Source organism: Drosophila ficusphila, unplaced genomic scaffold (genome assembly GCF_018152265.1).
Source record: "Drosophila ficusphila isolate 14025-0441.05 unplaced genomic scaffold, ASM1815226v1 contig_414, whole genome shotgun sequence".
NCBI classification, from domain to species: domain Eukaryota; kingdom Metazoa; phylum Arthropoda; class Insecta; order Diptera; family Drosophilidae; genus Drosophila; species Drosophila ficusphila.
The window spans coordinates 5,329,937-5,355,533 of NW_025064328.1; the positions used below are offsets into that span (position 1 = coordinate 5,329,937).

At 42.0% G+C, this 25,597-nt stretch overlaps 4 protein-coding genes, 1 long non-coding RNA gene and 4 other non-coding genes across 9 annotated transcripts; 6 read left to right on the plus strand and 3 right to left on the minus strand.

Annotated features, from left to right (window-relative positions):
* The first annotated feature begins 30 nt into the window (after positions 1–30).
* Positions 31–933, plus strand: LOC108086415 (integumentary mucin C.1). The gene is made up of 2 exons (XM_017183316.1): positions 31–599; positions 672–933. Exons 1-2 carry the CDS (start codon positions 62–64, stop codon positions 818–820), a joined length of 687 nt encoding a protein of 228 aa, XP_017038805.1. The 5' UTR covers positions 31–61; the 3' UTR covers positions 821–933.
* A 247-nt stretch (positions 934–1,180) lies between these two features.
* Positions 1,181–2,289, plus strand: LOC108086422. The gene is made up of 2 exons (XR_001771133.1): positions 1,181–1,777; positions 2,029–2,289. It is a non-coding gene; the product is annotated as an uncharacterized LOC108086422 (long non-coding RNA).
* LOC108086400 (SET and MYND domain-containing protein 4) lies at positions 2,164–4,684 on the minus strand. Its single transcript, XM_017183302.1, has 6 exons — positions 4,270–4,684; positions 4,150–4,213; positions 3,956–4,087; positions 3,551–3,898; positions 3,249–3,491; positions 2,164–3,189 (listed from the first exon to the last, which is right to left on the minus strand). Exons 1-6 carry the CDS (start codon positions 4,592–4,594, stop codon positions 2,319–2,321), a joined length of 1,983 nt encoding a protein of 660 aa, XP_017038791.1. The 5' UTR covers positions 4,595–4,684; the 3' UTR covers positions 2,164–2,318.
* A 306-nt stretch (positions 4,685–4,990) lies between these two features.
* On the plus strand, positions 4,991–5,062 carry Trnat-ugu. Its single transcript has one exon. It is a non-coding gene; the product is annotated as a tRNA-Thr (tRNA).
* A 269-nt stretch (positions 5,063–5,331) lies between these two features.
* On the minus strand, positions 5,332–5,403 carry Trnat-ugu. Its single transcript has one exon. It is a non-coding gene; the product is annotated as a tRNA-Thr (tRNA).
* A 4,509-nt stretch (positions 5,404–9,912) lies between these two features.
* On the plus strand, positions 9,913–9,984 carry Trnat-ugu. The gene has a single exon. It is a non-coding gene; the product is annotated as a tRNA-Thr (tRNA).
* A 2,602-nt stretch (positions 9,985–12,586) lies between these two features.
* Positions 12,587–25,421, plus strand: LOC108086402. The gene is made up of 5 exons (XM_017183303.1): positions 12,587–13,114; positions 19,225–19,334; positions 23,098–23,507; positions 23,571–24,569; positions 24,753–25,421. The coding sequence occupies exons 2-5, from the start codon at positions 19,257–19,259 to the stop codon at positions 25,126–25,128; spliced, it is 1,863 nt and encodes a 620-aa protein (XP_017038792.1). The 5' UTR covers positions 12,587–13,114; positions 19,225–19,256; the 3' UTR covers positions 25,129–25,421.
* On the minus strand, positions 15,450–15,521 carry Trnat-ugu. Its single transcript has one exon. It is a non-coding gene; the product is annotated as a tRNA-Thr (tRNA).
* LOC108086407 (persulfide dioxygenase ETHE1, mitochondrial) lies at positions 21,439–23,017 on the plus strand. Its single transcript, XM_017183309.2, has 5 exons — positions 21,439–22,001; positions 22,064–22,208; positions 22,278–22,641; positions 22,696–22,814; positions 22,870–23,017. Exons 1-5 carry the CDS (start codon positions 21,846–21,848, stop codon positions 22,923–22,925), a joined length of 840 nt encoding a protein of 279 aa, XP_017038798.1. The 5' UTR covers positions 21,439–21,845; the 3' UTR covers positions 22,926–23,017.
* Positions 25,422–25,597: the final 176 nt, after the last annotated feature.

Below are 25,597 nucleotides of genomic sequence, written 5' to 3' on the forward strand. Positions count from 1 at the left end.
GGTTTCAGTACTCGATGCCATCAGCTCACGTCAACACAGCTCGCTCAAAAATAAATCCACAATGAAAGTTCCCTTTATTTGTTTGTGCTTGTTAGTGACTGGAATTTTGGCTCAGGATACAAAGCCAGAAGTTCCTGTGGACTTTCCGCCCCCTACCACAGTGACCACCACATCTGAAGAAACTACAACAACCACCATAGCAGATACAACAATTGCAGCAACAGAACCAACCACAACTTCCACACCAGAACCCACTACAATTTCAACAACAGAAGAGAGTACTACTACAACAATAGCACCCACAACAACTACAACACAAGAACTAACCACAACGGAACCCACTACAACTTCAACCACAGAAAGGAGTACAACAACGACCCCAGCGCCCACTACATCGACAACAATAGAAACCACCACAATACCCAGTCCAACTTCAACAACACAAAGGGAACCAATATTTACGAACCAGATACCTTCCAATGTGCAACCCACATATCCATGGCGACCCATTTATACTACAAAATCCCCTTGGACCTGGAACAACCCCACAGAAACGTGTTATCTGAAAGACCACCAGGAGTATCGAAGAAGCTGCTATGGTATGCGGAATATATAAAATTAAAGTGACTAAGTGTGAGAAGGGCAGTAACGATTTGCTTTTTAATTTACAGGATGGGGTTGGCAAACTACGTTCAACTGCTATCGGTGCTGCAACAACGCATACAGCGGCACAGTTGGATGCAGTAAGCTTCACGAAGGGCGTTGTTGGTGGCTTGACTACGGTCAATGGAGAACGCATACTGTTTATGTGCAAAAATAAATTATTAAAATACTTATTAAACTAAAAGTCAAATAAAGCCTGTACACTGCTGTAAAATAAGTTTTGTGAGCCTAAACAGCTTGAAAAATATAAATTTATTTTTTTCAATTTGAGTAATATAGTTTGTTTAGTGATAAAAGTTTTGTTATTTGGCTTACAAATATTAAGAGTGAAATTAGAACCGCTGGATAAAAATACCATATTATTATATTTATATATTCATAGGCTTATCAAGAATGAAACATACATACATGCCTCATACATTTCGGAAGTGGATAAGAATTTTCATTCGAGTCATCATTTGAATCATCAGTTATTTGAAATGGCAACTTGATTCAGTATTCGGTGGAATCAGCTAAAGTCAACACAGTTCGCTAAAAATGAATCCCGCAGCTATATTTTCGATTATTTTTCTGTGTTTTTTGGTGGCTGGAATTCGGGCTCAGGATATTACGCCAATCCCTCCATCTGACTTTGAGGATATTCCAATAACAGTAGATAAAACGGAAGAAGCCACTCTAATAATTAGAGATACAACAGAGGAACCCACCACAGCTTCAAAAATAGAAGAGGATGAAGAGTCCTTTCCGAATTCAACAATAAAAGAAGAAGAAGAGTCCTTTCCGAAATTAACAATAGAAGAAGAAGAAGAGTCCTTTCCGAATTCAACAATAGAAGAAGAAGAAGAGTCCTTTCCGAATTCAACAACAGAAAAAGAAGAAGAGTCCTTTCCGAATTCAACTATAGAAGAAGAACTCATTCCAAGTATAACAACCGAAAGAGAAGAAAACGAGCCCATTCAAAGTTTAACAACAGAAAACTTAGAAGAAGAGCCCATTTTAATTTCAACAGCAGAAAAAGAAGAAGAGTTAATCCCAAGTTCAAAAATAGAAGAAGAAAACCATACCAAGCCGGCAGAAAAATGTTATTGGAAAAACCAAAGGGAGACCTGTAAAGGTAATTCTGATAGGAAAATGATCAAGAGAGGAAGCTAGCTTTGCCGAAGCTTATATACCCTTGCAGTCATTACAAATGTCAAACAAAATGAATTAAGTCATGGACTTAGAATTATAATTATTGAAATTTGGTCAATTTTGAGCAAACCCATGTTTTGGAAATTTAGAAACTGCCTTGTAAACTTCTAACTGAAATTATAATACCCTATGCACACATTTCATATGGTTTAACTATTTTTTTTTAATTCTCAGGAAAGGACTGTCTACAAACGGAAAGCTGTTATCGGTGTTGCTATAATGACAAAAATTGTGCTGGCGAATGCAAGAAGCTTCATCGAGGAAATTGTGTGTGGCGGGATTATGAAGTTGAAAAACGTGAACAGTAAACCATTATATGTCGAACTTTATTTTCAAGATGAAATATTAACTATTTTATTTTCTTTCCAATTGATTGACTGTTAACACCTTTATTGTATTTTTACCGCTGCAAATTAAATTCCAAAAGCCACGTAACGTTTATACCGCGTTTATAGGATTCCACTTTAGTCCAGAGTATAGACATTGCCCAAATTAAGGAAACAGTCCTTCAAATTCTGCTGACTCTCGCAGAAATCGGGGAAGGGCGGTGCCAGCACTTCATACATAATCCGAATAAGATCGATGAACTTTGCCAGGGCCTTGGAGTACTCCCCGGTTTCGTAGAGCCTTTTGGCTGTGCGGGTCATCATCTCGGTGTCCTGCATGACCTTCAGACCCTTGAGGATGTTGGTAATCTCCCCACAAGTCACGCACTTGACCATAAAGTCATTGCAGCTCGGTGGCACCTCAATAACCGCGGAGCAATTGTTGGGTGCGTCGCAGCGGAAGCGGATGACATCCCGGGGAAGATCATCGAACCTGGGCCAGTTGTCGATGCAGGCATCGCAGGAGCACTCGAACCAGTAGAGCTCCTTCAACCGCGACTGCCGCTCCGAGCGTTCATCCTGGGTGTACATCGGTCCGTAGTTCTCGTTGATCGGAAGACCCGCCTCGATGGGTCTCACACTGTTTATATGGATGGTGGTGCCGCGGAAATACCGCACCACGCCAGGATCACAAGAGTGGTTGAACAAAGCGAGAGTGGGATAAATGGCTCCGCCAATAAAGATGGACTTCTCCCGACCAGAGGAGCTGAACTTGTGGAGCTCTGCCACCTCGTGGGTATTGAACTGGATAAACTGCAAACTGCGCAGCACCAGGGAGCAAATGATTGCCACCTCTTCTGTCTTGGGTTCCGATCCAAAGTATCCACCTGCCCGGAGGCAACGGGTCAAAAAGCGAGCCATCAAAACATGCTGGAAGAAATTGGAGGGCTGGCGTTCACCCTGATGCCTCTCCAGTTGGGCCACTCTGCGGAAATCGTCCTTGGGCAGGCTGAAAGTTAGAAATCAAAGGTTAAAATAAAGTATTTATGAGCTAATTAGAGCACCTACCTTATCAGCTGCTCTGGTGTCAACTCCTCGTCAATAGCTTTTCTTAAGTTCAGGAAATATTCCAACGGCTTGCTGGCAATGATCCTCAAGGCAATGTGGTTGTTAATGGAGGCACCCGATCTCCAAATAATAGGCACAATGCCGCACTCGTACTTGTGGTACTTCTTAGAGGCCTCTTCACGACATTGTTCCGAGCAGTAGAGAACATCGGCACAACGGGGACAGGCGACAGGAACTACAGTCCTTGAAGGGGAATGAGATTACAGCAATTCCCCTTAAATCTTGAAAGTAAGTTATATTACCTAACAAAGCAGTTCTCGCAGTGCGTTTTAGTAAACTTCTCCAGCAGTACTGAGACAAAAGGTCGCTCCACTAAGAGCTCTTCGCCGGGTTTTACGTCTGCCGAGGCCCTGGCAAAACGTCCCTCCTGCCGATTGCTATCAATCCTCACCAGCGGACTTACGAACTCGTTCTCCAACTTAACTGGCTGGGCCTGATCCAAAGCCAACTTCGGTTTCTGCTGCTTGGCCTCCTGTTTGGCGGTCCGCGGATCATGTTGCAGCATCTTGATCATGGTCATGGCATCTAGATTCAGTTTGGCCTTCTTGTCAGAGGTCAGCGTGGAGTCGTCCATGGCGGTGATGCATTTCCTTTAAAAAATTCAAAAGGTTAAGCCCTATTTTTGATGAAAGAAAGATAACTCTTACTTGAATGCTTCAATCGTGTGGGGATAGTCCTTGAGAGCCATGTAACAACGAGCCTGTCTTTCATATAGTTTGTAGATTAAATCCTTGGGGTATCCAAGATCTAAAGCTCTTCTGATATCAATCAAGCACTCTCTGTAAAATAAAAAGAAAACATATTATTTAGTTCCCTTTATTGAACATTGAGAACTACTTACTGATATTTCTGCATGTGGTACAAAGTGGCTGAACGATTGGCCAACACAATACGTATCTCCGCCACTTCAAAATAAAACGATCCATTAAACTAGAACTAGTCAATACTGTCAACCACTTACCGTTTTCACTGGGCAGCGCCACATAACTCCTGGTGTACAACATCATGGCCTCGAGCCACTTCTTGGCCTTAAAAGCCGCTGTGGCCCGCTCCTTGATCTCCGCCGCCAAAGAAGCATTCTTGCCGGCGAACTCCTGGTTCACCACCAGGTTGGCATCCCCCTCCTGCACCCAGGGCAACTTTTCCACATAGGCCACGCGCTCCTCATCACTCTTGCACGCTGATAACTTGGCGATGTCCGACTCGCAATTGGCGCCCGCCTGCTCCTTGAGCTTCAGATAGTATTCGGCGAAGAAGCCCGTCTTCTGGCTAAGTGGAGTTTTCATTTTATCTATAGTTTTTTACCTCCAAATTATGCAAGTTTTAAGAATTTTTTCAAATATTTCTGTACTCTCAGCAAGAAAACTGCAAATGAACTAAATGGGTATATCGGGAAAATTCGACGACAACGTGTGGTAGAAGATTTTTTTTGGGACTTTATTTTTAGAAGAAAGAGTGCACCGAAGAGAAATAAAGAAAGCTATGGGAGAACTAGTAAGAGAAAAGAATGTTTTGCGTTTGTTTACTAACAAAATTGCCGACACATGCATGTATAAATGGGCTATGTTTACCAAGCACGGAAAAGCATTTACGATTAATTAAATATCATGCTAAATTTGGCAAAAATTGAGAAAGAAAATGGCAGAGGCACAACCAAAAGTTCTGACTACGCCGCGTTGTTCGCCTCTTTAGCTCAGTGGCAGAGCACTGGTCTTGTAAACCAGGGGTCGTGAGTTCAATCCTCACAGGAGGCAGATTTCGAAGTCTGCACATTCTATTTAGTCAAGTCCTTCAGGATCTTTTACCTTTTTTTAAAGAATTAAATTGAACCATGAACAAACACAAATTTATAAAAGAAAAGCTTACAATTTTATTGTAGGTTCTTTTAAATAAGTCCAAAAGTAAATTTAAAAAATGCATTCAATATTAATTCTAGTTAATAAAAACTAAAAAAAAATCGCTTACCTGTATTTTACTTTGGTTAAACAAAATTGGCAAAAAAAGGCATTGACCCACAACAAACTGCCTCCTGTGAGGATTGAACTCACGACCCCTGGTTTACAAGACCAGTGCTCTGCCACTGAGCTAAAGAGGCTTGGGCAAGGCGGCCGGCAAAAGCCAAACTTGAGCTGAGCGCATGCGCTGGCAGTTGCCGCTGTCAGTTCACTCTCGCTTGCCGCGGGTAGTTTAAAAAGTTGTAGGTCTATATTGTAGTTGTGGATAGTTGCCGGGTACTTTGTGAAATTGGCTCCACGACAGAGGAAGTGAATGTTGGCCTTATCTGGCATCGGCACTTGAGCGAACGACAGCTGACTTAGTTCTTTAACTAATGAAGGCAATTCGAAGTTCAAAGAGAATTGCGGGTGTGCAGCTTCGAGTGGCAATTTGTTATGGGTAAATTGTGGAGAATTGACGTGGGAAGAGGTAGATGCAACACCTAATTGTGTCACTGGGGCTGCATGAATGGTTCTACAATGTATACGAGAAGGGCACAACTGTACCTCTGAGTTGATAGATGTTTCCCATATCGAATTACCTTTGTTAGGTCCCTTGGCATTTAAGCTGTATGCAAATGCTTTAAAGAAAAGGTGAAATGCGTAAATTACAGTGTCAACATTACACCGCCCACTTTGGTAAAAAATTCAAATTGCTATTTTCGGGGTGTCCCGCCGTGAAAATGCATTATGCACAAAGGAAAGCGAAACCCAATACCCATGGTAAGGGTGCACATTGTGCTGCACAAGTATGTAAATTTCCCTAAGCTGTTGAATCGCGCCCGCTTTTGACTTTGGGCGTTTGTAACCCCTTTTTGGAGATCCCTTTCTGGGTTTACCGATCCCTGGCGGCAGTGTTGGAAAACATGTTGGCTTGCCAACTGGCAACTGGACATGACAGCTTGTACATCTCGGCCCTGTCGTCAATCATCAATCACGTCGCAATGAAGGGGTGGCCTCCGTCAAAAACAATGTAATCATCAGGGCTTACAGCGGATCGGCAGCTGTCACTTGTACGCACAGTGACTTGTAGTACAGTAGAGCCACTCAAAGGATGCCCCCGTGTGGTCCTGATTGAACATTGTCAATACTCGTAATCGCAATGTTTATGGGCTGTCATCCCAGGCGCAAAATATTTATCACTCTGCGAGAGTTGCATCCTCGACTGCAGCGGATTCAACCCCTAATCATGGAGCATTGTGGAACTGCATTTCGGGATTTTTGAATGCATTTCGAATCGCTTTCGTCCAGTTTTTGACCCTACATTGCTTTTGCAACTGACCAAATGCAAATTCATGCGGCATAAATGATGCATCCCCCACCCTCTTCCCTTTATTGTAAAGCCCCGCCAGTTAATTACAGTGTATTTTGTTATTTCCTCTTCCCTCACCCAACCTTTTTTTTGTTCTTTATGATTCTCGATTGCTTACACACATACATATGTATATTCCATCAAACTTCCGTTGAATTTGAGTTTTTGTTTGCTTTTATACCCTGCTATGGGATTTTTTGTTACCCTTTTTGGTAAAACAACTTATTTGTTTAGCTTCTATCATTACAAATTCAATATTTGTTTGCCATTGACTAGAAAATTGATTTTTAATTGTTTCGCTAGGAATCGATTAAGCAAATTATTAACGTGCCGAAATATAAAAAAGAGGTAATCGATAATCGTTTAGAACCCAATACTTTTATTACATCAAAGGGTATTTCAAACTCCGATTTATCTAAACAAATCTCTGTTGCGTTCTTTATTTTGCAATATACTAAACTTCCGTTTTGCATTGTCGTTTTGTGTCTGCCATTGTCAACTCTTTGTTGTTGTCTGGGCTTTTTTGCAGGTATTCATGTCAACTTGTTTTGCACTGAAAACTCACAGCCCGTTCACAGACAACAATCAAATAAAACCGAAATTAATTGCAGCAACTTAATTGTGTTTAAGCCAGGCTGAGCACCTTCCTGCCTTAGTTTGTCAACAAAAGACAAAAAAAAAAAATACACAGCTTCATAATTAGAAACATTTTTCTCCTCCGAACCACATGCATTTCAATTGCCGACAAATGTCATTTGGTGGGCGACGCATTTGGCTGTTGACATTTGGGAAACGTCATAAATAATTTATAACAAACTTTTGCATTTTGGCCATTGTCTGAAAAGTCTTGAAAATGGATTTTATGGATCTTGTACTCAATTGCCAGCCGAGGTTTTTTATTTGTTTATGTGCCAAGTTGGTTTATATGCAAATTAAAGTGTGCCACTTAATTAATTTTGAACGTTCGGATAAGCATTTAAATAAATTAAGGTCTAAGGTGATCGGAATCAAGTTGTTTTCAGCTGATATACAAGTTTTTGGCTGATTAGTAAGCTAATGTCATCTTAATTTCATAGAGCGAAGGTAAGCGAAATAATGCTAAATCAACAAATTTGTGTCCATAAATTAGGTGTCGACTTAAATATTAGATGGAAATCGTATTTATTATTTTGGTTTATCTATTTAAAAGTGTTGGAACATAAGTTTTAAATTGGAAGAGGCATAAAGAGTTTTCAATTATTGAAAAGGGTTTGCTTGAAATTTGATTTCCATAATATGAACCAAATTGAAAGAAATCTTTCAATGGCTTTTCATCAAAAGTGTGATTGACAACAGTGATGCATTGATCCATTCAACTTTTCAGTTAACACATTTCAATTTGAGGTTTCTACGTTTCTGTCTTTCATTATAATTTTTCTAAAGCTGTCACTTTTCCATCAACGGAAGGAATCAAATTTCAATTAAATTCTCATTCAACTCTTTTCTATGATTTTCTTTTTTGAAGTACCTACTGGCGTTTCCCTTGGAAGAATTTTCTTCTCAGTGATTTCTAATTTCTTTCTGCGTTTCCTGATCAACCAATAACCCTCTTCTCCACATGAGTTCCCCCTTTTTTGCTCTGGAAATGTCGCTGGGGTCAATGGAAGTGCACAAAAGCCTTAATTCAATTTAAGTTCCATTAGCGTAAACGCGTTGCGTGGAAAACTCTTCAGACCGAAATCAGTTCAAATTAATTAAAAACTTAAAATAATAAAAATAGACGAAAAGAAAGCAAAACACGAACAAAAAAATGCACTGCAATGTGTGTGTTTACAAAGGCAACAATGGAAAGTGCTTCAGCTCAAGTGGAAAACAAAAGCTAAACGAAATGAATTTTCAAGCCGATGAGGGGGTTGAAACAATCCAATTTTGAAGAGCGGCGTCGGAGGCAGCTGGCCAAAAGGGAATAGGGAAAACGGGAAAGCGGGGATAACGGGAAACGGGGAAAAGGGGAAAAGGCACGTGGCGCATGCGCAGGACCTCGATTTGGGTCGGGATCATAAGCTGTCACATCCAGCCATCCGTAATACAGTTACAACCTGGGATTGATTGGTGCCAGGGGATGAGTATCCCAAATGTCAGACTGTGACGAATTGCCTCGGGCCGATTTCCCCTACCCAGCATATATATTTTTTTGTCTGCGATTTTTTTTTCGGGATGCTAATGACGACGAGCCATTGATGTAATGTCCTTTGCCTGTCAGCGAGTATTAGCCTCATATTTCTCTCCGTTGTCTCGTTTTTTTTTTGCTGCAATTTTACACTAAATCAAGCAATTTTTTACCCAATTCTTTGTGCTCATTGTTTTCGTTTGACACTTTTCGGATTGATTGGCAAAAAAAACAGGGAGACAGGGAGAATTAGTCAGCTTAATGCTCATACGAAATCCTTTTTTGCGGTTTAGGTCTGCTCGTTTTAATGCGATTTGATGGCAATTTGGGCACTTCGGGTAATTTTAGGCAATTCATTTATCCCTCGACACATTAACGGCAGCTGTTAAAATTTTACAACTCAGCACGCGACAGTTGCTTGTCTTTTCCTTTTCCGATCCTGCTGCGTGCCCTTTGTAAAACTCTTCGATCTTTTGGGCCAACATATGGGAGCTAATCGATCGGAGTTTCTGGGGAAAATTTCTGACCCGAAGCGCAGTTGATTTTACGGCTGGTAGCGAAGCGCAAAGATCGTTGATCCATTTTGCACGCACTGCTGCCTCGAAACTGAAATCGAACTGCACTCAACAAAAGTATATATGTATATATATATATATGTATCTCGCAGATGCGTGGTAATCAAAATGATGATGTGAAAATATTTGCTCATCAGGCATGTCGTCTTGGCTTTCAGGGAAGCCCTAATGGCTACATCTTGGCAACAGGTGAACAGGCTGCCGAATTTCTTTCTTTCTGACCCTAATTGTCATGGGCCACTGAAGCGCAGCGCCCAAGAGCCGATCTTAATGTTGATTATCCGCTGAATGTGTGTAATCTTTGTGAAATTAATATCCGGTCGGCCTGACCTTGTGTCTCTATTGCCACTCCACCTTTCTCTTAATTGCGTTGGAAAGCATTTATCAGCTCGGCGACAGCCGACGAAACAAGAACAAGAACAAGAGCAGCCCAACTGTGTCAACATATGTTCTTTTTCTGCGACAGCTATCTTTTGTGTTATTCGGGCAGATACAAGATATAGAACGCGTGAAGTGCAAGCCAAGCTCTCAGTTAGCAACTGAAATTCGCTACTGGGGCGCCCTCAAAATGTGGGCCTCTTTAGCTCAGTGGCAGAGCACTGGTCTTGTAAACCAGGGGTCGTGAGTTCAATCCTCACAGGAGGCAGAGTTTACCTCCTTGCGCGGTTACCTGAGATTGCGTGGGAGTTCGGTCAACACTTTTTTGGGAGCTAATGTAGTTAAGAGTAAAGTTACCTCGTAACTAGCTATATCTTAGTATTGTTCTCTACTTCTGTAGAATGTATTAACTGCAATGTGTTTAAACCTGGTTTAGTTTGTTCAGCATAGAATGAAAGGGTGAGCGTGGATCAAAGTCATTGAATAAACTATCATTTTATCATCATTTATGTACCATTTTTGAGTATACCGGCTACTTACAAGCACATACTACCAAAATATTCACTTAATTTAATATTTTAAGTATTGTAACCCTTTTGCATGCCCCATTAATATATGTAAGCCCATCTAAAATAACTCCACAGGGAACTGCATAATTATGGAAATGCCGTGACAAAGTTATCATAGTCTCCCTTTAGTCAAATTCACATTAAACTAGACCGATCCCCTAAATCGAGGGCACCTGTCACCTGCCACAGGACCTTGAAGGCGACCAAAAACGCGATCGAGTTCCGGTTCTATTGCTCTGTAGCTAGTGAGACAATTTATGTAGACCTGCGATCTTGGATATGCTCCATGGACACGCACACCTCAAACCAAACATGAAAAGTAGAGGATCGGCAGCGGAAAATGTCCAGGTAGCTCCGTGTTTACTTTACGATGGCATAAATTCAGTTTTAATTGAGGTTGCAAGCGGCTACTTGTTCGGCCATTGGAATCTCATCCACTTGGCATAAATTACGGAAAACAGGGCTCTTCCTCTGTTTTCCCATTTCTCAAGTGCCACAAAATGTTCGAGTTTATAGTGTTTGGCTTGGCCTTTGGCCCCGACCTCCGCCTCAATTACAGAACCGATCCCAAATTCAGACTCAATCTTATTCTCGGAAAATCAAGGGAAACCCAAAGCAAGTCAAGTTTTTCCAGCCACTTGCGGTCTTTTTTCTCGGTGTCGTTGTTTGTTTTGTTCGGAATGAAAAACCATAAAAAGTGGCGTCGCGTAACTGACAGCGTCAAGTGGTTTTCCTTTGTTTTTCTTCCCGGAGAGGAAGTGTTTTTTTTTCTATTTTTTTGGTGTTTTTTTTATTATTCGACAGGCAACCAATATCTCTTCGATTCTCCGCATTCTCAATCTTTTGTCTTGGCTCGCTGAAGAAACGAAAGACTGAAGCCACAAACGCGTATGGAAATGAGCGAGACGCTTTCAGCGGATTCGGTAATAGACTCGGTCTAACGGTAAAGCACATTTCACTCGGGGGTTTTGATTTATAGGCAGTGGCCCTGCCTCACATTAGCTAATCGAAACGATATCAACCCGAAAGAGTTTTGCAATTAGGCGGGCCGAGGGTTAAAATACAGCACACTTAAAACGCGCGAGAGGCGCATGTGTAATCCTCTTTTTTACCCGTTTTAATTTTTGTTTAATTTTGATTTATGCCGCTCTTGAGTTTTGGCTGCGTTGTGTATCTATTTTGGGTTGCACTTAATGAAGGGAAATACAATCAACGCCATCAACCCCTACGCATGCGGATTTTACCCCCGATGTAGGGTAAAGGGTTTTTTTCGGGATTGTTGTGATCATTTTAATTGACTTTGCGCACGAGCGGACTCATCGGAGCGAAACGCCGGAGATAAAAGGCAGATAGAGGGCACCATATAAGCCGAGAGCCATATGTCGATGATGATGAAGGCGATGATGCAACTGGAGCGGCAGGCAAATGAGCAGTTTAAGATGCGCAGTGCATCGTAAAATCTCGGATGCAGCGGCAGCTGTCAAAATAGGCAGAGACACCCACCGAAAGACGAGGGAGTGGAGTTCAATGCACTGGAACTCTATTAACCATTAACCATTTCGATCGCAGCGGGTTGGTCGCACTATAACCCAAAAAATCTGGAGACCAGTGCACTTCGACACTACTTACTCTTCGTTTTACAAGCGCTCTCTCACTTGCTCACCCACCTACCACCAGTTTTATGAACATAGCTATTTTCAAGCTATAAAAAAAAAAAAGATTTCATTTGTAAACTCACTCATCTGTAAATTATATTATATTACTTTACAAAGTATTTATAGCTTTTTAACTCTCAATTTTATTTTTTTTTTTTTTTTTGTTGCTATGAAATTTAATGGTAAACTAAACTTATGTATTCGAATACAAAGTTTTTCCCAATCTTGTATTGCGCTTAGCTATTTTTGTAACCTACTCAGGGCAACACTGAATTTAAAGGGAGGGTGCGGTGAAAAAGAGAGTCGAAGAAAGGTAAACTAAACCCAGAGAGCGGCTTCATGTAATGCCCGCCTGGCTATGAAGTCCACACTGAACGTTAACAGACTCATGGTATAATAAGTACAAGGTAGTCTCGTCGGCTTTTTTTCCCCTATCGACACTACAATTAGAGCGAGAGAGAGAGTGTTTTTCTATGGGTTCGGGTCGATAGGGGAAAAAACCCGAACGATTTTGCAGCCGACGAGACTACCTTGTATAATTCTACCATGAACAGACTGAACCCGAACGATTTAGGAGCCGATGAGACTACCATATACTCATTCTGCCATGGCTCATACCAGTATCATGGACTCAGACCTCATCCAATCGTCGAGGAGATCGGGTGTGCGCGCATGCTCTGTGTATAATCCCAAGCCGATTTCGTGAATAGTTCTCGTCCTCGTGAACCTTCTTCAAACAACCTAAAAGGAAAACGGATATAAAACTCCTACGGTCTATGTGAATTTGTGTGTTTTGTTTACTTGTTTACCGATCCCATTGGAGAGTAAATTTCCTGTGTTTACCATAAACAAAGGAAACAAGCAGAGGAAATATGATAATTAAATTAACTACTGCAAACGGAAATAATTAACAAAAAAATTAACATTAAATGTGCCGATCGCGTTTTAGCCACGGTTTCGATGCGGTTTCAAACAAACGGTTTAAGCATTGACATCATTGATTTATTTCCCAAGTGTAAATAATTGGCACAATACAATACACCAAATTGCGGCTTTCCTCCCTCTGCAAAAACAAACCAATCAAATGCAATGAAATGAAATGTTGCCATTGATTTGAGCACATTCCCATTGTTCAAAATTGTTGGTTGACTTTTAACTGGGATACTTTAAGCTGGTAAGTAGTTTTCATCGTCGGCAACAATGGCTTCAATCGAAGAGCGAAAATCACTTGCGGAAAGCGAAAGGTTAAGCAGCGATCAATTGTTGCATTCTAAAATACAGTGCGGCCCCTTTACAGCAAACGGGGTCGTCGCAGCTAAAATAATAATGATGATGGAGCAATTTTATCCGGTACCTATTTGCTTTTTTTTGCTCTGCAGAAGGCCGCTCCTACTGATGATCTTCAGTTGGAACTTGTCTTGCATAATGCCCACGTTCGTGGGTAAACGATTCTGATATCTGAATATTTATAGAGGAGCTTTCAAACTCTTTTATAACTCTTTCCTTATCATAACAAAAGCGGCAGAGAAAACTAAAAATGCTGCAAAATAAATCAGTCAGCCAGCAGTCTATTAAAACGCGATTTGCTTTTTTGATGAGTGGCAGATAAGGCAGTAAATAGTTTGGTTTTTGCTCATTATGCCACAACCAGGTTCAAAGTTTCACTGACAAACTTATGGGATTGGAATTCCCAGTAGAATTCCGCTAAGCAGCCACAATCAATCAGTCGAATATGTCTCGATCTCTGACCATATAATTACGTATTAGAATTTTGCGGTTGAATCACAATCTACGAACTTAATACGTTCTAGCTGCCCCTTTCGAATCGTGGCTCAGATGCAGTGGCAGGTTCTGTCTGTGTCTCAGTCGGCATATCACCCATCTCGCTTTTGTCATTAATTTTAATTAGATATTTCCTTTTGGGATCCACTGCCTGCATTTGAATAACAATTGATCGGCTTGTGACCGAAATGTATTCTCCGTTTCCATTTCTTCATTGAAATGCCAAACCCTTTACGACAGGATGTCTTTGGGGTCTCTAGAGTGTCATTTACATATTCTCCGGATTCTATTGGCTGTTCGTCTTTGAATTTCGTCTGTGTTTTTGATTTTTTCAATGCTAACAACCCAATCAAAGTTTGTTTTTTGGGTATTTGTTGGATATGCTAATTTTCGAATGACTGTATTTTATTTTTATGTGGGCTTCATGTCGTGATTTCTTGTCTATGTGTGGACCGAGATGCATCAACGCATTTGTGCTGACTTTTGTTTTGTCTACTTCACCCATTAAGTGGGAATAGAAAGCCGAGATTCGGGTAGATAGCTTTGCATACATCGTCGACCTGTGTATGTTGACTATTCGGACTAACTGTTTCGGTTGCGGTTTTCACTTTCATTCAGCGAGGCGCTGTAACAATTAAAACGAGAGCTGCAAATCTCTTCTGTTTCCACAAAATAAACCAAGCCAAAACTACCGGCATCGATTTCGCTTTCATTTCGATCGTATTTATGATCTCCGGCGAGGGCAATTTGCACTTTCATAGAGCGCCTAATCGCTGGCTAACTTTCTAGAATTGATTTGCATAAGTGATTTGTCCAGTGCGGAGACTTTCGCGACCCCAATCTGCATCTCGATCTCAAGACAGCTGACATTCTAACTGTGAACGGCATACTATACACACTCTTTTTCAAAATGTACCCCAGACTAATTGCCCACTGAAAATGATGGGCAATTATCAGCTAAAATGGCAACAGCTGCAAAACAAATAGTACAGTGATCACTGAAGAAAACGGAACTGTATATATTTCGGTGTTTGGTGTGATGTATAAAGCGAACATGCTGACCCCGACTGCATAGTTTTTCAGATTATGAAATAATACAATAGTTTATTAGAATTGCCAGCCACATAAACAAACCAACGACCTTTTCTTTGGAAGTCTCTCAGGGTTCATAAAAAGAAAGATATAAACCCCAAAACAAACAAAGAAATTTCCATATTTATGTCAAGTCCATTAAGCATATTCTTAGCCAGTTGTCAGGCCATCTCGGCCGCGGTCTGGTCCATTTTGTTGGCCATGTAGCGAGCAGCCTCCGAGGCGATTAAAGTTATCAATGTCGGGGCTGCGCTTGTGACACTTGTGCACACATAATAATGCCCGACAAGCCGGGCCAATTGCCAAGCTGGGCTAATTTGTATTTGCCGTAGTGTGTTAGTGCCAAGAGAAATATTTCAGCTCGTAAATAACTCGAACAGACAGGGCGCAGGTGTTGGGAAACCACACAGCCAGTCAGGGGTTAAGGTTTATAGGAAAGCCACACTGGAAATATGTACAAAACAAACCTAATTTGGCGTCATGCCCGCAGGGCAAATGTTTATTCATAAAGGTTATTAATACGTCGAAACGTTACAGAAACTGAATTAAGGCAATTTTGATAATTATTTTAACCTTGCTGAAAAGAAGAGAAAAAATTAAAATATTTATTAAAATAAAAATGAATTTCGTAGATCTGCCTCCTGTGAGGATTGAACTCACGACCCCTGGTTTACAAGACCAGTGCTCTGCCACTGAGCTAAAGAGGCTCTGTTAAAATGCTGGCCAAAGCGCAATAGACTCTACCCCTGCCAGAACGCTTCTAACAGCTGGAAAAAGTTAACAGAACTCTTATCTGCTGTTAACATTTCGCATTAGCATCAGCCGAAGCGAAACAGTCAAAGCTTGAAATCAAGTTATTACGCGTATGGTATATAGACAACTATATACAGGGTGCGCCATCTCGAGCTTCGGTATGAAAATATTGAATAACTTTGGAAAAAAACAAAAATTCATGGAAAATGTTTTATGTTTATTTAGATTGATCCTTTACAATTCATTTGAGTTAGTTTTTGAAGGGTCTAGAAAATTTCTGGTTACAGCAGGACGGGGTCCCATGTCACACAGCAAACGAAACCATGCAGTTTTTGCAGCAAAATTCCTGGATGCGTTGTGTCAAAAAGAGGCGATATCGACTGGCCGGACTTGACCCCGCCGGATTTCTTTTTGTGGGGTATACATAAGCAAGCCCTAGACCATCACAGAGCTCAAGGAGAGTATTCGCACCGAAATGGCCAATATATCGGCTGATTTCTCAATAAAGTAATGGAAAATGCTCGAAAAAGGACACTTTTTGCCATCAAGAACAAAGGAAGTCACTTAGTCGATATTGTGTTCAAAAACTAACTCAAATGAATTGTAAAGGATCAATCTAAATAAATGTAAAACATTTTCCATGAATTTTTGTTTTTTTCCAAAGTTATTTAATATTTTCATACCGAAGCGCGAGATGGCGCACCCTGTACGTATTATAACCAGGTGTCATCTCCATTTAGGTAATTGAGCAAAATATTCTTGCATTGTTCAGCAATTTGTGGGCGCGCACTGAGCTCATCTCGCAACAATTTCTTAGGCGCGTTTGGAAATAAAATTAAAATATACAAGTAACACAAGAGGGGCGGATTGGATAACGCCCCCCGCACGATAGACAGAAATTTGATTTGATTTCCAAGCTATTGAATTTACATAAAACCAAGCATTTGAAGCGTGGGCAGATGTTTTCAACATACACGTAACAAACTGTCGACATCGGAACGGACTGCAGTTGATATATGGCTATTGAAGATACCAGATACCAGATCGAGATCTCGATCTCTGCTGATTAAAATTTATAGCATGATTCTCAGAGTCCCCGTTTGAATTCAAGTTAGAGCTGATCCCCCGGGACCTTGGCGACATCAATTTCATCCAACTAGTCATCATTTCGCGGCTTTTTGGGTCATTTTGTGTGAGATATCTCGGCTAGACCGGAAAATTCGCATCCGAACAAGTTTCACTTGCCAACTGAAAACCGCTGGACAGCGTTCCACTTGCGTGGCCATCAGCTTTGAAAATGCAATTTGCAGCTTGAATTTAGGAGTAACAGTAATACCACAATTCGCAGCTTGTTCTTGACTGCAAGACATTGCATTGCAGCGCTACCTTGAGTCAAATTGCTTCATAAACTCGGCTTTTTGTCAGTTTCACTCCTCTAACTTGACTGAAACGCCGGAAACGCGCTCAACATAAATGAAGTCCAAATGGAAATGATTACAGGGCTCACTCTGTTCTTTGGCTAATGGAGATGGTAGCGTGAGGTAAAGTGTGGGCTTTAAAATGTGTAATTTACTTTCAAGTATTTCGAGTGACTTCAAATTGCCAGCATTTCCCTAAAGACAGCTCATTTTTATAGAATATAGAATACGATGTTATTACGGTTTTAGCCTCATAGTTTGGGTTGAATTTAATTAGCTTAAACCAGCAATGTAGATCAGTTGCTCGAGATGGCATTTTGTTTAATTATATAGGCTTCCCTACCGAAACCCCTTCACGTAACACTCCCTAATGACTTGATTATGGAGTAGAGGGCACTTGTTCTTGGTCTGGTTGCGCTTCAGTGGCTTCAGAGCCCACATTTTTAAGACCCGGGGCCTGGGAAGCCGGGTTCTTCGGCTCCCGCTGCACTTGCTCTCGTTCCTATTAAATATTAAGACAGTCACGGGGAACCCTTCAGAGCTGGGCACGCAAATTGAAGAATAATAATTACATGCATATAAGTCTGCTCTCATATAGTATGTGTACGTACGAGTATACTTAACCAGTATGCTGAAGAGGGTTTAGTTGAACGATCTTCACGGTTGACAGACTTTTCCCACAGCCAATTGTGGACTGTAACTGACACTGGTGCAATTTGGCGAACGCTAGATACTTTGTAAATTCCTGACAGATTCCTCTCCCCAGTTCCCCATAATTTCAGCTCATTAGCAAAGCGTTCTAACAAAGTACAATCGGCCGCAAGAGATAGATTCAAATCCAGCTGCTAATGTGCGAGTACTCGTCGTAGTTCTCACTCAAAGCTCTCTAAGCAGGTATCACTCCCTTCTCCATTCCACAATTAAGCATTAAGGCGAAATTAGATTAATGATAGGCCCACATTGGGCAAGGTAACCCAACCTGGCCCGAAAAACTCGCACTGGCACTAGCACTCCCCTCGTCGCCTGGGGTTCTATGTATCTAGTTCCTGTCCCAGCACGCAAGCGGAGAGATAGGCCCCAAAAGATGGGGTTAGACAAGATGTAGATGGAGTTCTTAGCTAAATTTTGTAGAACGTCGCTTGCGGCAGTCCCAGCATGATAATTATTCCCCAAGACTAATGACTTGCTTGGTTTATCTTGAAGGCAAAAGGCGCAAGCCTAAGCCCAAAGCTAAATAGTACAATGTTAAACAGATGCTAGAGATACATATCCCAATTAGAAGTGGCTTTACTTTGGGCATTAAATATGTTATTGTATAAAGAATTAAGGAACTACAAAAATGTACACCATAGGCTTAAATTCACACCCCAAAACTCTGATAATAGCTACCTCTTCAGATAATTAACCGAAAAGTATTTCCAAACTTTCCCATCGAAAGTTTGCCTTTTAACTTAGCAGCTCATCGGTTATGGGTGGAAAACTTCTAGCAAACGCAATGTGCACTGCTTTTTCATAGAACTTGTTCTTCGTTTAACGCTCAATAAAAACCAAGTTAACGGTTAGCCCTGGGAGATACATTTTGTATGTCACAAGTGTCTATGACAATTGCAGTATGAATGAAACGCTTTGTCTTCGGGTGCCGACAAAAGGAAAAAAAAAACAAGGCAAACAAGTGAAAAGCCAGAAAAGAGGGAAATGAGCAGTCGCCGTTGTCTTTGCCGGCACATTAAGTAATGTGATCTATGCAACCTCATCCGCGAGATACAATCTCGAGTGTGTATCTTGCGGCTGTGCAGATCTGCATATCGAATGCATTTCTTTGTTACTCCGCCCGAACCACCGAAAGTGCGTTGTTTTTTGTAACCACCTCATTTGCATGAAAAACATTCCTTCAAACTCCTAAGTTTACGGATGTGCAATATGAGTGGTGAAAAGAGAACTCTGAGGATGGTTCTGGATGCCAGGGGAGTTTAATTAAAGCGTCTTCATCGTATCGCAAATGTAACGTGCCAAAGTTGTTAAGACCGACGAACCGAAAATTGCAGACCAATTGTTTTTGCCCTGCCAAGCGGAACGTGAAATTAAAGTGACTTTGAAACGAGCTGAGGTGTAGAACCGAATTGTGGGGCTGTCCACTTGCCAGCGATGGGTTCAAAGTTCACCAGTAGTTATGTAGTTATACATCACTGTCAACTTGAGGTCATGCCTTAAAGTATCTGTATCTCTTACTCCATTTCAGAGCTGCAAACGAACATTGCGAAGTCTTCGATCATGGACACCGGAAGTGTGGTTAGCGAACCGATTTCCGCGCATCATCGCGCCTTCGCCAAACAGAAGTCCGCCTCCATGGTAAGTTCCCTCGATTGCAGAGGAAAAACCTCATGCACCTATAGGCCCATTGTGTAAGACCTAACATAATTAATGCAACACCCATTGGCGGCGAACCGCCCTATTGTCTGATTCGATTATGTAAGTGCGCGAATACTATCTACGCTAATTAGATTAGACACGCACGGGCTTAAACAAGCATCGGGCATTAGGCATTAGCCATAAACCATAAGCTGCAAGCACTCACCCCAGATACTTTGCATCGCTACACGCTAGAAAGTTGTCGAAAACGAAAACGAAATTCGCAAATGGGCAAACATAAATCCCAGATACAAGCGAGTAAACACCGAATAAAGCCAAAGAAATTGTCCGAAGATTAATTACACTTCAAGAATATCATGCACGAAGTTGTTCATAAGCCCAAACTGCAAATTATCGGTTTTATTTGTTTGCTTAATCAAAGTAGGCAATGTTGTTTTATTTCACAGTGCATTTTAAAATTTTATAGACACGCCTTAATCCAAATAAATATGGATTAATAAAGCGTTAATAACAACATAAAACACGGACACGAATATGTTCAAAACAAATTACAACAATTAATTGCAAATCCATTCGAATGCATTTTTGAGCAACACTTTCACGCAGTTTCAAATGCAAAGTCATTCAAGCAGTTGCATTAAAACGTTTGGCAGTCCGAGTATCTCAATATTTTTACCAGATAATATCGTTTTTCCCATGTGAGGGAAGTGAGTGGAATAGGTAAGTGTGTGAAAAGTGAAATTACAATTCAATAGACTCACAAAATTCCACATGTGCCTTGAATTTCCTATTGTAAATATTAAAAGCGCAATGTGGAGTAATATTGCAAACTTTTTTTTGGCTCAAAGAAAGTCACTTTTGCACTTATGATTGTGGAAATGAGGTGTTTATGACCCCACTAATCTTTAACATTCGGCCATTTGAACCTCATCACTGGTGTTTTTCGGGCTAAATATATCTTTTGCGAGGAGTAGATACTGCCTGGCGAATTAGTAGAAAGAAGTCAGACGCCACAATGGAACTTTCACTCGCAGCCAAATGATTGAAAGCAAAAGTGAGTGACGAATATGTTTTGTTTGGCCAAAAATCAACAAACAGCATCGATGCGAATCATTAACTGGCAGGTGTTTAGTCATGGGCTTTGTGTAGGCGCATCAATGGTAATAGCAACTATAAATAGACGCAGTAAATTGGCCATAACCAAAAGGCTGAACAAACAACTCCCCCCAAATGTGAAGTAATCACAGGCAGAGCGAAACGCAATCGATACCTTTACTTTCCCTACCCAAAGACCCTACAAAAACCGCACCCTGAAGTCGGGTTGCATTACGTTCCCTTCTCCTTTCGCCAGATTTCCTCACCTCACCTCACATATACGGTCAATTAATTCCTTCCACAAAATTACACCAATTACTCAACGCGAATGCTAAATAGATTTCCCGTCTGAGCTGTTAATAAATGAAATCCAACTCGTAAGATATGCAAATTTATTTATGATCTGAGAGAAAAGTCAAGAAATCTATAACCAAATCCGGCGACCAAAAAAGTTCTCACGTTCACACGGAGTAGTGGACAATGTCCGGTCCGAAATTATTTCCCTTCTTAATAATTTCCTACATTTTTTCAACTACATTCTTAAGGTGGTAAAAAGTAGGGGTTGCATTCAAAGGGGTGCAAGAAAACTGCGTCCAGAAGTGGTTGTTGCAGTTTTGAGGGGCACATTAAGTAAATGCAGCTGAAACGAAACTTTGTAACGGATTTCGGTTTTGTGTGCTTAAAAAGATCCATTAAAATTATAGAGCGATGGAAGTACATCTTTTGCTCTGACTTATAAGCCGAATAAAATTCAAACCCATAAAATTAGTTATGTAAGTAGATGTATTTATGCATATTAAATCAAAACTACCAAGTAATGCCTGTTCCAATGATATATCTGGCAATACCTCCTAGATACACCTATATTAGCATTGAAATACTTGTTCTGCGAATCACGTAGTCCCCAAAAAGCTTTTGCTACGTCAAAGCAACAGGTTCCCCAAAAGCTTTTAGAGGAAGCTCCCCAAACACACCCTAATTCAACTCAGTAAAACTCAACACTTCAGCTGATGTGCCGCTGAAATTTTTCTGTGTGCACCAAACATTTGTTTATTATTGTGTAAATCGTTCATTATTTGTAAACCAATTCCGACTCGTTAGTGATATGCTTTACCTCTGATCAAGTGTTAAATTTGTGATAATCGAAAGACTGTAATCGAAACATCAACAAAAAGTGCTCAATTATCAGTAATTTATGGAATTGAGAACTTTATCAGATTCGAAAAGCCAGCTCAATACTGATTAACTATAAATAAGTTGGCAAAACAGAAGTTATCAACTGGAACGTTCAGTGGGTAAATAGAAACCCCAACAGATTCCAAGCAAGCCCACCAATTACACCCGAAGTCGGACGAATAGAAACGAACCCCAAATAGATTGAGATACGAGTGGAAAATGCGAGTGCTTGGATCCAGTATGCTAACAGCCCTCAAGCGGCTCTCAACCCAAAACCCCACCACCTTGATCGGTAATATTCGGCCTATGAGCTCTATTGGAACCATGAGTCTTCCCGAACGTCAGCCCTTCTCTCCGGACTTCTTCTTCCGTCAAGTATGTAATCATCTCGAGTGTTATGAAATTTCATAGTGAGATTTTTACTGTTTTAATCTCAGCTGTTTGATGGAGAGAGTAGCACCTATAGTTACCTCCTTGCGGATCTGAAGAACGGAGAGGCAGTGATCATTGATCCTGTTTTGGAGCAGGCAAAACGCGATGCACAGCTGGTGAAAGATCTTGGATTTCAATTAAAGTACGCCAGTAAGTGGGATAGCTATCTATTTACGGATGCGTAGATAATTTCACCATATCATACATGTATTTCCCAAGTCAATACCCACATGCATGCGGATCACATAACTGGCAGCGGTTGGTTGCGGAAGTTGACGGGCTGTCAGTCGGTCATTGCCGCCGCCAGTGGAGCAAAAGCGGATCGCCACCTGAAGGAAGGGGATCGCATAGATTTTGGAACCCATGTGATAGATACTCTGGCCACTCCGGGACACACAAACGGCTGCATGAGCTATGTGATCAAAGATCAGGGTTGCGTCTTCACGGGGGACACCGTCCTCATTCGAGGATGTGGACGTACTGACTTCCAGGAGGGTTGTCCGCGAAATCTCTATAACAACGTGCACGGCAAGATCTTTACTCTCCCGGAGAACTTTCGCATTTATCCGGCACACGATTATAAGTGAGTGGAGTCAATATATCGGATATTTATCTTTATATAATCTGATTATCGTAGAGGACAATTGGAAAGCAGTGTGTGGGAGGAGAAGCGTTATAACCCCAGACTGACAAAGGATATAGAAGAGTTTGTCAAAATCATGGACAATTTGAATTTGCCATATCCCAAGAAAATAGGTTTGGCCTTGAATAATTTCTTTTAAATTTAAATAATGAGACAAATGCCTTTCAGATGTCTCTGTACCCGCCAATCGGGAGTGTGGGGTGTACGATATTCCCAAGGAGTAAGAAGACAACCCGCAGGCAGCTTATACTATAAGTTTCTCAAAGAGATGTGTAATCTTTAAAATAAATATGCATACATTACTTATCAAGATAAACCCAAGACTACATTACTTCCCTGACTTCTTTGTGCTTAATAAGATTAACTCACCTCTTTGTTTACCTTCTTTTGTTGCAGACCATTCTCAATCCGAAGGGTTGTGGCAGTGCTGTGAAGTACAGTCTGCACTCGAGTGCAGAGACGAACCAGGAGACTGCCAGTACCACCACCACCACCACCACTTCCCACTGTTCCACCACCGGAAGACGGCGAAAGGGTGGCTCTCTGGGCGGCACGCTCTCCTCGCGATCCACGCGCAGCGAGTCCAAGGAACTGAGATCGGCTCTTCAGGATCGGGAGGCTGTCATCCAGAATCTGCGCATCCAGCTCTGTCTGGGCAAGCTGCCACGCCCCACGGGACCGCCTCTGGACGAGTCCGAGAAGCCGGCGGCCGAGCAAAAACTGAACCGACTGAAGGCTGAGGCGGAGAACAAGCGCATCAAGATCAAGAACCTGAAGAGTGCCCTGGAGAAACTGGACATTACAGAGTGAGTACAGGGAGACCCCATCTTTAAAGCAGTTCGACAATACTTACTCCGATTTATTTGCAGCAACATAGATATCCGCATCCGTCAGGCCGAACTGGAATATGCTCTTGGCAGGGAGGAACTGCAGATGCTGTCGATTGTGGAGGAGGCTCGTGCCTTGCAGGCCCGCCTGGAGAAGTCCAAGCCGGAGGCCCAGACCCTCTATAACATCATCAGTTCTGGAGTCGCCCTGAGTCTCCATGCCGTGCATGCCACCTCTGGAAGATGGGCAGCTCAACAGAGAACAGATCAGCCGGGATTCTATGTGGAATGGGCCTTGGAGGGCGATGGTCTGTACAAGGGCGATCGCATCCTGGAGATCAACGGACGTTTGGTCACCGGAAAATCCAAGGAGGAGCTGCAGAAACAGGTGGGAAACTCCGGCAAGTGTCAGATGGTGGTGCTGCGCAAGAAGTCCGTTCCCATTCCGCAAAAGCAGCTCGATCAGGAGAAGGAGAACAACATGAGGCTGCAGCACCGCATCTCCTATTTGGAGGAGCAGGTGCGGGAGCTCCAAACGGTGAAGGAGAATCATCCCTCCCAGCAGCAGAACCAGCAGGCACACCAGACTTCATCCAACCAATCACAGCACGTGACCAGCATCAGCATCTCCTCACCACCGTCAACTCCGCCGGAGAAACCCCTGATATTCCAGCGGGGCAACTACATTACCACTTTGGTGGGTGGCAAGCCCATCGAACTGATGGGTGACGATCTAGCCGCTACTCAAACACCACCAGGACATGTCACTAAGACGCTGATCAAGGAGAATACCCACATCGATCTGAGGGATCGTCTGCCGCACATGTACTCCATGCCCTCCAAGTCGCTGTCCGCCTCGAAGATCTCGATAAATAGCGATTCGGCCTACATGCAGCACCATCGCCGTGAGAAGGAACGGCATCGGGATCGCCAGCACAGGGAACGCCCCAGGGATCCCCTCCAGCAACAGCAGCAGCTTCATCGCGAACATCTCATGAGCACGCATGCGCGAAGTGTGGAGCATCTCAATCATTACAATGGGTAGGTAGCAAAAATAAGAGAAATCATTTTTAATGGTAATGGTTTTTATAAGGTTTAAACTCAAAAATAGAACCAAAAGATCTAACTTGTTTTTAAGACACTCATAAATGTCCTAACCACTTTATTTCTCCTTTGATAAACTTTAATCAACCTGGCTAACCTCTACCTTTTTGTCTATTTTAGACTGGATCGTCGTCGTGATACGCCCCGTCAAAGTGAGGCCCATACCCTGAAGGCCCGTCTTCCGAGCGATATGAGGAGCGTAAAGTCCCTCGACTTCGATAGCGAAAACGAGGCGAAACCCGCGACAGAGACGCGCACCACTCGACCCACTCCCCCCAAGAAACCCCTTCGACTGTCTTTGCAGAGAGCGCAAAGTCTGCAGACCGTGGAGCTGCATCCCTGTGCGGATCTCGAGAGGAAGCGACCCATGAAGAGGGTTCACCACAACAACAACAGCAAAAGTGGAGGATCACCCACGGACGAGGGCCAAACCATGCTGATCGAGAACTGCAGTCCGATGCACACAGCCTCTTTGGGCAGACACAAACTCATCTAGGAACCCAATCCAACCAAATTTAGTGTAAATCGAAGTACTTTAAACCTCGAACGTCACCAGCTGGCGATTGAGTTAAAAAACAGGCGGACATGTGCAAAATTATAATTAGGAATAGCGTTATTTAAACAAACTCCCAAGAGGATAGTACTCTTTCGCAGCTGTAGTGTTGCAATTACTTACTTAATAAGTTTAAGTAGGGCTTGGCTATTAATAATTCAGTGATTTTTGTATGTACGTATGATGATTTTATTAGCACAATTTAATAATGTGAATACACGAATATTTTCACCTAATCAATGTGTGTTTTATTTAGAGTATTGGATCACGGCCTGCTGAAAAGGTTGTGTTTTTGAGGTAACGTAATCTTCAAGCCTGCCAATATTTTAAGCCATTACTGTTGGCACGAGCCTGGGGCACTTTTCGTGACGCTACGGCGATAAGGTATTTGAATGAAAAGCACGTTAGCGTG